The sequence below is a fragment of the Ambystoma mexicanum genome, chromosome 12, assembly GCF_040938575.1.
Source record: "Ambystoma mexicanum isolate Mex_15411 chromosome 12, UKY_AmexF1_1, whole genome shotgun sequence".
NCBI classification, from domain to species: Eukaryota; Metazoa; Chordata; class Amphibia; order Caudata; family Ambystomatidae; genus Ambystoma; species Ambystoma mexicanum.
In genome coordinates, this window is record NC_090936.1 from 1,230,806,017 (window position 1) to 1,230,819,030 (window position 13,014).

A 13,014-nucleotide genomic window follows, 5' to 3' on the forward strand; every position below is an offset into this window, starting at 1 on the left:
ATCTTTCCGGCAGGTCCACCACCTCCAGCAAGGTGGGAGACCCTAACGGAGGATGACACAGGGGAGGCAATTTCTGCCCACCAGACTTCATGTTCCCCATCGCATTAGTGCCTCCCAGCTCCTGCATCAACCTCCCTCCACCCCCTCCCGGAGCGCACAGCCTCTAAGTCTCGTCTTCACCCAGGTTGAACGTATTCTGTACCAGGGCATGCCATGCCTCGATTCCCTCATTACCATCATGCCTGCCCTTCTTAAGCACTTTATACCATACAGCAGACTCCGCTAGTGACCATCGCATTTCGGCCCGCCCACCAGGCTTCTATTTTAGGGCCCTTTAGCGATTTCCACGCCATGGCAATTCTGTGTTTCGCTAGTACACACACCAAATCCTTCATTTTGGTCAAGTGAACCTTTTGTCGCTTGCCCCTAGGGAACACTCCTAATAAGCCATACTCTGGATATCACCCCGTGCTACCCTCCACGCTACATCCCCCGCCTCCCCCCCAAACGTCTGTATTAAAACATTAATAAAACTTCAGCTCTCCCCTGTGTGCATCTTGGACAGGCCTAGTCACCCCGTTTTGCCATAAGGGACACCCTGTATGGAGTCGTATATGCTCTGTGAGTGACCTACAATTGGGTGAGTTTGAACCTGGCGTTCCTAGATACTCGCTTAGTGTGGAGCAGTGCCCTTTCCCATTCCACATCTGTAAGTGCAGTGGAAAACCTGAAGGTGTCTCTCTAGCTAGTCCCCAGGGATCTGTCATCCAGGTGGCCAGGACACAGCCATCGCTATTGGATCCAGTTCCTGGGGGTGGACCAGTGAGGGAGGATCACCTGGATGGGGGGGGGGGTCCTTGGGAGTGGGACACTGATGGGTGAGACGCGGTATCCTCCTTCCTTTTGACACATTTTCCCATCCTCTCACGTAGAACATTGAAAACTATTGCCCCCATTTTCCAACATGAACAAAGGACAACTCACTAACACCAGAGCCGTTTACCTGACATGTCCCAATACAAGAGTCAGACAAAGTCAGGCAATTGATGAGGAACACTCACCTGACGGCCCTTCCCCACAGGGATAAAAGGTGTAGCCAGATAGCACAGTATGGGCACAACGAGACTAATCAGGCACGGCAGCTCAAGAGAAGGAGAAAGCTGGCAGGAATCGAGACGTTGGCGAGGAGAGAAGTGACCTTGCCTTTTTCATCCCAGACCCGCGGAACCTTCGTGGAAGAGCACCTAAGACTGTGGAATCTTCGTGGAAGAGAGCGTAAGACCACAAACAATAGTACAAGTGCCTTGCAGCAGATGTCAACGGTACACGGGGCAAGCCTATGCCGATAAGCAGGAGCGAGGGAAGCTCCTGCAACCGTGGTACTGGCCTTGCCTCCTATGAAGAGGAAAGCCAAGCGGTTCATCACAGCCGGTGGGTCGAGGAGAGAACCGATGAGAACCCGGCTGTGTTTAGTGAGAACCGCAAAGTAGCAAGTTTGAACCAAGTTCAATGAACTATGAAAGAACTGTAAAAGTGTTAAAGGGGGAGACCAGCTGCTGAGGGAAACCAGCAGCTGATGGGTGCTAACTCAAAGAGACTCTGGTCGATCCCCATCTGAATGAAACTACAGATACCAGAAGGCTGTAGCAGAGCCACCGAAATAGGTAAAAGTGGTCATACTGAGGGTCCTCAAAATCTCCATACAATCGGAAGAATTTGATCTATGAACTGTGTGAATGAAAGGGAAGTGAATCCTGTAGTGAGAGGAAGCAAGGGAAGCAAATCCCAAGAGGGGCAAAGTCTAAAGTCCCAAGAAACAGTGTGTTGACAAAAGTAAACCCGGCCGAGGGATGTCCGCTGGAACTGTTTAAAAAGACATCAAGATTTGTGAAGAAGGTAGTGAACCCAACCGATGGAGGCTAAGATTCGAGAGGGGTCAGTGCCCGGAAGAGGAGGACTCGAGGGTGGAGAATCCTAACGTTAAGTGAAACCAAGAAACAAACTTTCATTTGTTGAAGGCATTTGTGTTTTTATTATTTTGAAGACCTCAGGTCCTCGAAGGCACAAGACTTTCAAGTGAAGCGAGATTTGGCCATTGACTGCCCTGATAGCTGAAAGCTGAACTGTCATCTCGTGCTGGGAAATCTTGAGAGGGTGCTGTGCTCCACGATCCCACCTTACCCATGTTCCCAAAGTGGGGAAGGGAGACCCAGGCTACCGCATTCTGATGTATTATTTGAGAAGTTATTTCTTTTCTTGAACTTTCCCACACCCCGTTTTGTATTAGTTGTAAGGTTTGGTAATAGGTTTCTTAGTATAGGCCCTTTTATTTCGCACAACGCTAGGACTGCCTTATTTTTCATTTGATGGTTGACTCTTGCTCTCATCTTAGATTTAGGTTTAGATTAGGTGTTTTTCCAATCTGCATACAGCATTCATTGTTCAATAAACGCCCTTGATTTTGGATCACTTGTCTGTTTTACTTGTTGCCACCATGAGTTCCTTGCAGTGCTCTCCCTATGTCTGTCTGCCACTTGCTGTGCACCTTCAGCACTGACGCACCCAACTTGCCCAGGAACAGATCATATGGTCTAGAGACCATGTTGTCCCCCTTCTGACACATCGTACACAGTGTCCAATTTCTCGTTGGTCTCCACTTCGCTCTGCGGGCCAAGCCATCTTTCCCCAATTCTCTTGACCATGCCAAAATAAAACGGGCTTTCGTGTGTGTCAAATTTGCTTGCCAGAGCGTGGAAAGCCATAATTTTATCTCCTCTGACTAGGTTTCCAATCGTAGCTATCCCCTTGTCCTCCCAGTGTCCCCTGCAATTCGCCTATGATTTCCACCAGGGGAACATGCACAGAGCAAGGATCAGTCACCTAAGAGTCTCCAACTCCTCCGCCATATGTCTTTGGCCATTTGCAACAGCAGGGAGAGTCTCACTAGAGCAAGCTCCTTAAACCACAATATTTCCCACAAAAAATATTGCTTCAGCAGCGTTTGTAATTGCAGTGTGTCCTGTGTGTGAAGCTTTGTCCCCCAGCCAGCGCACCACATGTTGCAGCTGCCCTGGTAGGTAGCACTCGAAATGGTGTACTTTCATTACGCCTGCCACATAGTCCCTCTTTAGGGTGCTCAAAAAGACAATACTGTTTCTTCCCCTGCCCCCCTTCCACAAGAAGTCTCTCACCAACACATTCAGTCTCCGAAAGAAAATAGCTGGTATGTTATAAGGGACATTTGTGAAATAATACAAGAGACTCGGGGGAGGGGGTGAGGGCAATACGACCATCTTCAAGAGGGCTGCTCTTCCCAGTATTCCCAGGGGGCAGCCTCCTCTAGAACTTCATGGATCGGGGCATGTTATCCATGGCCATCTGCGTATTCTTGTGAGGCCGCTGGGTCATGCCACACAACCTAAATAGCGAAAGGTATTCGTCTCCCACCAAAATCAGTCAGGGCAGATGCTGTTCATCAAGGCCTCTAAGCTGTGCGAGTGGGAACAGGCAGGATGTCTCCCTGTTCATCCTGATCCCCCAACAGCTCAGCTAACTAGTCCATGACATCTAACAAGTGTGGTAAGTTATCGTCAGGCCTGTTTACATACAACAGTACGTCATCTGCGTACAAGGGGATTAGGTGCACCACTCCATCTAGATTTATCCCTGCCTCCCCATACACCTTCCTGAGGAACACAGCCAGTGGCCAGAATGTACAGCATCGGCGATGGACCGCCCTCTTTGGTGCCCTTCTGCGCTTCCCACCCCTCAGATCTGTCTGCCTGTCTTCACACGGACCCTGGGTGCTGTATAGGTCGGCTTTACCCATCTCAAGAAAGCCCTGGCAATGCCAAAATGCCCCAGGGCCACAAACCTCCAGTCCCAGCTGACCCGAGTCAAAGGCCTTGACTGCATCTAATGAGGCCACTGCACTTTCGTCGGCCAAATAATGAGTGCTATCTATAACGTGGTGTAGTTTCCACAGATTACATGTGGTGTTCCGCCCTGGGACATACCCAGTTTGGTCTGTGTCTACAAGGTCCCCTATTACTCTCCTCAGTCTGTTTGCCAACACTGCCGTCCGTATTTTGCAGTCCTGATTCACCGTACGATCCGCAGCACTGCAGTGATTTACCCGCTTTAAGGATTGGTATGATAGTGGCTTCTCTTAGGCTGCTGGGTAGAACTCCCATCTCATATGCTTCTGTATGAACATGGAACAGCCTAGACGATAGTATTTCCGCATATGTTTTTGTAAAATTCCCCTGGGAGTCCATCCGGTCCCGGGGTCTTGGAGGTCGGGAGTTCCCTTATTACTTACGTGATTTCTTCTAATATCAGTGGTGCATCTAGTGCGTCCACCTGGTCTTCTCCCAGTCTCGGTAAGTCTGTTTGCCCTAATGCCTCTGACCCCCACCCCCCAGCCCCCCGCCGTCCCCTTTCCGTTGACTCATCAGTGTATACAGTTTCGTAGAATCGAAAAAAAACTAGTTTGTCCCTTCCTGGGTTCTGACTAACTCAGTGATGGCGTTAATCCCATCTCTCGGTTCTTCCCGCCTACATAACCATGTCAACAGTCTCCCCAGTTTGCCCCCCTTCTAGTGTTTGGGTGCATTTTGCAAAGTCCAAGCGTCCTAGTCTCTCCCATGTTTCCACACATTTTTGCCTCCGTTCCGTCACCTGCCCGACACAGGCGGTCCTCCCTCAGATTGTTATTCACTTAATTTCTCATTCTCAATGTCTCCCAGGGTTTTTAATGTCTGCTCCCAGGCCTCCCAATTTCCCAATCGCCTTTCCCCATGTGACCACCTTAAATGCGTCCCATACTGTGCTGATCTTCGCCACACTGTCTATCTTAATACTTAAGTACTCTATTTGGTCTCGCAGGTAGTCCTTAAACAATTCATCTTGCAGAGCTTCCGCCCTCAGACGCCAGGTAGGTATCCGGGGTTTCAGGGCCACGCTCTGACATTCTGCTATCAGTGGGGCGTAGTCCGATAGTGTTCTGGCCTCGTATTCTATGTACGCAGTCACCCAGCCTTTCTTCTCCTGTGAACATATAATCTATCTGCGTGTGTACTGTGTGCAACGCCGAGAAGTGGAAGGAGCCCCACTCATCCCCGTGCCTCACTCTCCATATGTCCACCAGTCTCAAATCCCACATCAGGCTGGTGAGAATGTTGGCAGGTGGTGCTGGTTTCGTGTGTTTAGTGTCAGATCTGTCCAGTACAGGGTTAAGAGTACAATTCAAATCTCCACCCCACACCCGTGTCGCTTCTCTATACATGGTCAGCCTCAAGTATAGTGACCTGAAAAACACTGTGGCATCGTGATTTGGCGCATAGATGTTTACAACACAAATTTCCATATTTTCCCACAAACAGTGCACAACCACCATCCTCGCTTTGTCATCCTTTTTTAAACTCCAGCAATTGGAAGGGGGCCGTCGGGGCAATCCAGACAAGGACCCCCCTTGCGTAAGCTGAGAAAGGAGAGCCGTAAAGCTTGCCTCCCCACTTTCTAGCCAGCGTCACCTGTCTGGTCAGGTGCGTTTCTTGAATAATGCCATTTGAATACTCTTCCTATTCAGGAAGGTACGCACGCGCAGTCTCTTAACATAATGATGAAGGCCTCTCACATTCCAGGTGACTGTTTACTCCTCTAGGCCCTGCAATAGCCATGCACATAAAAAGCCCTTCCTTTCCTGTCGCCCTAGCAATCCGCCAAAGAGCACCCAATGTCCGCCCTTACCCCCCCCCCAGCAAATCACAATCTGTTACCATTCACCATTATGCATTCCTCTCTGAACATCCAATTTCTATGGTTCCGCCTGTCTGCTAACACCCATACTTCTCACGCTACCGCATCTCCCTTATGAGCCCTAACCGCAACCTTCCCCTGTCCCAGCTGTTTGAACTCCCGCCTTGCCTTCCCCCTCCCCTCCCATCTCCCAATCCCCAACAACTGCAAACACAGCCCAATAACTACCAACTAAACCAAACAGCCCTGCAGTGAATCGCCTGCTCAGGCCATGCCACCTTTACCACCCCGCCTCCCCCCACTCCCTTCGGGTGACTTGCAGCAGCTTGACGCCTCAAAACTGGCATCTGAAAGTACAACTAGGGTCCGTGACAGTCACATCTGCGGTGGACGTCTGGGTGCCTGTACTAGTCCGCAACAGCAGATGGTACTGGCTTGCCGATCATTCCCATATTTACCAGCTTTGCCGCTGGACTGTAGATTAAAGAACTAAAGACTGCTCCCCTGCCACCACGTTAAGGCATGTTATTGCCCCTGCTCGGGAGTTGCAGTATCCTGTGCATGTCCATCCAGGAGTGCGCCTCCACAATACTTTCAAATAAGTGCAACCTTCCGTTATGCAAGACTTTCAGTTTGGCCGGATATATCCGCATGTTGCGCATGTTTGCCTGTCTTGGGCTTTCCTTGGTAGGCACAAACCTAGATCTGCGCTGTTGGTCCAGCGCAGTTCAGTCTGGATAAATCTCCAACCTCAAATATCCTCTGGTTATAGTTCCTCCTCCTCTGGAGCAGGCCACAATCCTTTCCCTGTCCTCATCAACGCTGTGTGTGCTCTCTCAACAGTGAACCCCTGCGTCAGTGTGCCCGGGCCCACTTCCTGCTGGAGCATGGGCTCCACATAAGCTGTAGGATCTCCGCACTCCTCTCCCTCTGGGAGGCCCAATATTCTGACGTTGTTCCTGTGTGCTGTTCCCACTGCATCGTCTGGCCAGTTTTCCAGAATCTTCACTCACTCAAGTATGCCAACCACCGGGGTCTGGGTGCTGGCGATATTGGTCATATCATCCTGCACTCTCCGCTCTGCAGTGCCCAAGCGGTCCGCCAATGCACGTACATCCTGGCGCAGTAGACCAACATCCACTATAACCACATACGTTTTATGATCTAGTGATGTCTTCAGCGCGGCTATTGCTGCTAGGATTGGGCCTTCTTCGTGCGGGGTCACCTGCAATGATGTAGCCATTTCCTCAGGGTTACCCCTCTGCACTGCATTATTTACTTATTATGAGTAAAAAGTGTTGCACAATGTTTTAGAAGTCTTTGTTGAAAAAAAAGAATCAATGTAGGGCCACAAGCTGTAAAATGCAAGCAACTCTACAGAGCTACAAGACAAGAGGTAAGTTCTCTTAAACCATACAGTACCTTAGGTTAGAAGAAAACCGTGGGAGATGATTTCTGGTCCTGTGCAGCTCTGCAGATCCTGTTCCTGGACCTCAGTCATGGGGACAAGAGGGAGCACTTCTGGGGTCTCTGCACTACAATGGGACGGTCACCGACACCAACCGGCAATCTTCAAACATGTGGCACTTCTGTGTTTCAGCTTCTTAAGGTCTACCGCAAATAGCTCCACCGCCGTTCCTGGCTGTCCAGATGGGCTTTCCTTGCATCTGGGGTCCAGCATTCTGTTGAGGGGGCTCAGGCGCAGTCAGTTCTGCTTCCTGGGATTCCGGAGTATCTTCCTGGAGCTCTTGGCCATCTTAAAAGCAACGCACAAACACTGGTGTTCCTCTCCCTGGCTCTTCGGTTCCAGCAGCGACTGCAGTGGAAATGCAACCAGCTTCTAGAGGATGTCCAGGTGGCTTACTTTGGAGTTGATTGGTTGCTTCTACCAACTCAATGGGAGAAGTCGTCCTTGCAGGGCTTCTCTAGTCGCGGTGAATTTGGAGCTTCAGCACAGCAGCAGGGCTTCAACGGGCAAACCAACGGTCCAGGAGTTGCAGCAGAAGTCTTTTCCAAGTTCTTCTTCGGAATTCCTTCCTCCAGTGGTCGACTCTGCCTTCCAAGCCAAAAAGCCTCACCTTTTATGCAGGTTTCCCCCATTCATTTCAGCCTGGCTGTCAATCACCCAGCAGGGTGGCTGTCCTTGCCGGACAGCCAGCCAATCAACTAGGAGGGCATTCCTGTCTCCTAGGAGACTAAGCACATTGACTGGTTTGGCGCGCAGAGTAGCTCAAGAAGGACCTTTCCACAGACAAATGGTGAAAAAAGACTGGGGCCATTTTGACAAAAATGGCACCCATGGGTGCTTCACTGCAGCTGCGAATGCAGCCCGCGGTAAAAACACACAACGGTAGTAAAAAGTAAACCACTGCCACCAGCCATTAATTGCAGAAAGGGTAACATAAAAATGTTACATGAGAAACTAAACCAAGGGGATATTATGTAACACCTCCAGCACCCTATTGTAAGTGTGTGCTGGGTCTAGAAAGTTGCGAATGTACGTAAAGTCAATTTCACTTCACTTGGAAACAGTTTATCCAAGAGAAGGTATTGGGAAATCTGAAAGACTTCCCTGTGCCACTGCACTGAAGGTGCTGTGTGTCACAATGCAAAGGAGATGCCTATGGAGTTTGTCAGACTCCAAAAACCAAAAGAGAAACCGAGTTCAAATCACATCAAAATACATGAGAGTGGGAAAAAGGGTCTCACTCTCTCCAGGTAAAATTGAAAAATTCCTAGAGTCCAGCAAAAGAGCTGGGGGTCTCTAAGGTAGAAGGGAATTAGCACGTTTCAGTGAATTCTCCCTAACACACGCCCATCCTTTATCCAACCTTTTTTTTAAATAAAGATGTCGATTATGAAAATATTACAACTTTGTCTCTGATTTCTAATGCCTCCCAGTACCCAGCAGCTTTTTCCTCCTGCTTATCCAATCTTAATTTCAAACACTGCTTGTGTCAAAGACAACCGATTCTTCAAGGAAATGATGCTGCGTGTTTTTCGATTTATCACGCAATGCTCAGTGAGGACTAACTCCAGGATCCAGTAGTGTATGGCTGGAGAGTGATAGGATCCTGGGGCTTATTCAATTCTCTAGGTCAATGATATGTGGGGAGTCCAGCAACGCCATACATACTACTCTTTGAATAACAGATGGGATTTGATTCCCAGATAAAAGCCTTTTGAGCTTACTTTAATTACTCCTCTCCAGGTTCTCTCTAATTGCTTTGAGGTGACGTTTCGGCCCTATGTATTGCTGGGAGAGCATGTTAAGGCTTGGATGAATGAGTGCATTAAAAGTTCCACTTCTGTAAACTCTAATCGAGGAACATGCATTTTTAAAGTCTGGCTCTTCTGCAGGTTCCGGTACTCTGCTGGCTGGTGGAAGTGGTTTGGCAGTTTCTATCCCGCCACATCCTTGTTGGTACCTGGAGTCTGTGTCTCTGGCAATGATGCGCAAATCCATCCTGCTGTTTTGGGTCAGCACTAATGTATTTTCCTGGGCTGAGTGATGACACAGAGGTTCCCAAACAAATCACACTTCTGATAACAATTTATGACCAGGGTCTTAGTATATTTTCATTTCCGATTTGTTGAGGACTCATGCATCCCAAGTGATTGTTGGCGCTGTCTAGAACAGGAAGGACTAAGGGAGGGGAGAGGTGAAGAGAGCAGTCTTGAGATTGTGCCGGAAGGTCCAGGAAGTGGGCCTGCTGTGGGCTGGACTTTCCTTGGATGCTGTTTGCCTCTTTCTACATTATTGGCAGCTGTATTGTGAATTGAGATAGAAGGTGCTATAGAACTGCCTCATAGAGCACACACATTAACAATGGTAAGTAACCTTCTTTTAAGGCATTACAAAGGTGCTGCTCTGAAAGTAAAATCTTCCGAGTCTAGCTGCTTTTACTTAACGGTTTATCTGAATTTGCTTTTGATTCCTATCTTTCCGTTTTTTGTTTGGACAGATGGATGGTGACAGCTCTACAGCAGACCCGTCCCAGTTAGGAATCGCTGGAGACTATATTGGTGGCAGTCACTACGTAATAGCACCTCATGAAGGTAAGATCTCAAATTGAAATGTGACTAGACGTGTATGCTGGTTAGGAGAGAAGTCTTAACATTCTGATTAACTAACCAGAGTAATAGTCGGAACTTGGCAAACCTAGCTGTTCTCTTTCGGTCACGGCTATTGGACTGGACCCCTGAACTCTTTTGTAAAAAATAAATGAAAAGGAACTCTGTAAAATGAGTATCAACATAGCATTTTGGAGTCCTTTAACTACTTGAGAGGGCTCTGCCAGGCTTAATCTTGGAGCCCTTTTGAGAGCAAGCATTCCCAGAATGCCTGTTGAGAATCCCTAATGCTTTGCTAAAACGAGCCCTGATTTGCGTTTTTGTGTATTTCACTGTTTCGGCCAGCTAAAAGTATGATGCGAAGTACTCGCAGTTCCTTCATGGTGTGATTCTCTCATCAAGCTATATATGCAGATTCAGATGGGCCCCCCAGGCGGGCATTCTCGCTGGTGTTCTGGCATAATATCACTGCACACTGCTTTGCAGGGGCATGACCGTCCTTGCATGCTTCCTTGAGAATGGCTCCACAGACACATTAATGGGCCGCATCACGAGTTGGGCGCTATTAGCATTACCGCCAAACCCCCCTGCGCTATTAGCACCGGATCATGGGTTTGGCAAAACAGTAAGTCCCCATTCCCTATTGGGCCCATTCGGGAATTCCCCATTCCGCCCAATGGGGAATTGTCTACGCTATTACCGCTGGCAGTAATGGTACCGAAAATTGGCAACATCGCAGCGGATTTGCCCCCAGCTCAGAGCTGGTGGTAAATCCGCCAAGCCCGTGATTTGGCGGATCCTTAAATGCGGTGGTAATTGCGTTACCGCCGCATTTAAGGGTTACCGCCAAACTCGTGATGACCCAGTTTGAGTCTTAAACTTGTCCTGTGACCGTTTAAATTTCACTTTACACATAACAATGCCTTGTAACAGTTTCCAATTGGTTCCTTCTGCCTCTTTGCATTCCTTTTGGTGGGCACACCTCCAGATGCGGTCCCTCCACAACCCACTCATTCACCCTTGAATTCGTTTATTTGTGTCACCAGCTCAAAATTCAAGAGCCCATCTGTAGTGAGCGGGTGTTCATTGCTAAGATAACTGAACATGGTGCTGGTGGGTTTGACATTGTTGACTTTCCTGCTGACTAGCTCATCACTTTGGCAACCTCTTCCCAGAGCAGACTGTCTCTTCAATCCGGGGTCCAGATCTTTGACGTGGAAGGCCCATCAATGCAACGTAACCATTATTAGAATCCTTCAGTCCTAGACTAAATACAATGTCTCCCCTATGGCATGGGCCTATGCCTTAAGCTGGACTATTTATGGATGCATCTCTGCACGCTGCCTCTCGCGTGAATCTCAAGATCACGCACGGCTCTATGGAGCAAAGGTGCTTCCTACTTGGGGGAGTAGGGAAAGGCTGTACCTTCCACGACAGAAATCCCTGAACTCCATGTGCTCTCGGGGATCTCCCATGCACATCTTTTCTGATGGATGCTGGACGGGGTCTCCCTAATTCTTCATGGTCTTCTTTAATGTTTGCCCACTTGGGTGCCTTGCTTGGGCTTTCTGCTCTGTCTAGTCTCACAAAGCTGGGAAGGACTTATTGTCTGTTCATGATGACTGTTAGTGAGGGTTACTGGGTCATATTGAGAGTGCTAGTCTGAATATTTTATACCAAGGGGTCCTTGGGGGGGGGGGGGGGGGGGGGGATTCATGGCCTATTGTTGTAATTTCCGATAATGCTTGCTGAAGCGATTCATCTTAAATGCTAAAGCTATACAGTCAGGGTGGTTCAGCACTGTTAACCCTTTACTGTGGGGAACAAGACTTTGGGCCTCATTACGAATGCCCCTCTCTGGAAATAAAGGTGCCGGTAACAACGTTACAGGCACCTTGTCTGGACCAGGTGACTCAGTCTGCCGTTAGGGACACAGAACAACCGGCAGGCTTAACCTGCAGGGAGTTCCGGCCCCTACCGGCTTGTTTCTCACTAACAGTTCCGGTGCTTCAGGGTTCCCATTCCCGTGGAGTCCTGTGGGACTCAACAGGAATGGGAACTTAGCATTCCGCCGCCTGTGATATCCCGGTATGACCGGGATGTCAGGTGGCGGAAACTTGTTAGACAAGGTTGCCGGTAGCACCGGCGGCCCACCGGCAACCTCATACTGAGGCCCATTGTGTCTTGTGGAATTGCTGTGTCAGGAAGAATACCATCTAAATCTTGAACATATGGGTTGTGTCTGACCTGACGGTAACAGTGTTTTATTGCATACTATTCAGTTCTATGATTGTGTGTATTTATCTTATGCAGAAACTAGTTGCTCCACAAGTGTATCCCTTTCCATTTTATAGGGTGTTCCTCATGTCGATTGTTACCCACATCTTTTAAACATTGCTTGTACTTCTGAACCTGCGACTAGCAAAACAAGGTTTTAATGAACAGATTTCCTTAATAAATATTCTTACCAGCTGTTGGGTACAGGTTGGGGTAGTGCTCTTAGGGAGCACTACAACTATCTCCGCCTCCTGGCAATAGGACCCAACCTTTGGTATAAGTCTGAACTACACAGTTGGTAGCGCATTGGAGCAGCCAGGCTTATCTCAAGAGGGGTCAATGTGAGCAGTAGAGTGGTTACACAAAGATTCACAGTGACAGTTCTTCAAACAAACACTTCAGCTCAAGGTTTCTTGATAAAACAATTATTTATTTACTGGTCATTACATAAGCCTTTTTTAGAAGGGAGCAATATTATAGCAACACACAAATACCTAAAATTCACACTTAGTTTCTAAATCGGTAAGCACCCACTGGGGATGCCACACAGACACTGCCTACACCATCAGGTGACATCAATTGTTAGGACACTGTGGACATTGATAGGTTACTATTAGCATTTAGAATAGCACTGAGATGTAGCAAAGAAAACGTTACTCGGAACAAACCAGGGATCCCAATTATTCTTAAGCAGACAAATGCTTTTCAACCCTCCCCAGTGTCAGAGGAGAGGAGTCTTTCAGTGGAAACAGGCGCTAGGCCAAAGTCAATAGGCATGTAGCTTAAGCACTTCTTGCAGGTAAGTAGAAACGTCTTTGCACAATGTTTTAGATGTCTTTAGTGAAGAAGATTCAATGTAGGGCCACAAGCTGTTAGGCTTGTGGAGAGTAGAAACGCATCTAC

At 48.4% G+C, this 13,014-nt stretch overlaps 1 protein-coding gene across 4 annotated transcripts in view; it reads left to right on the forward strand.

Annotated features, from left to right (window-relative positions):
* NFYB (nuclear transcription factor Y subunit beta) overlaps positions 1-13,014 on the forward strand; it is a 139,351-nt gene that overhangs the window by 61,394 nt on the left and 64,943 nt on the right. For all 4 annotated transcript variants that reach the window (XM_069629913.1, XM_069629910.1, XM_069629911.1 and 1 more), the window contains one exon: positions 9,726-9,819. In XM_069629913.1, the coding sequence (XP_069486014.1) occupies positions 9,726-9,819 (94 nt within the window). The remainder of the gene's footprint in view (positions 1-9,725; positions 9,820-13,014) is intronic.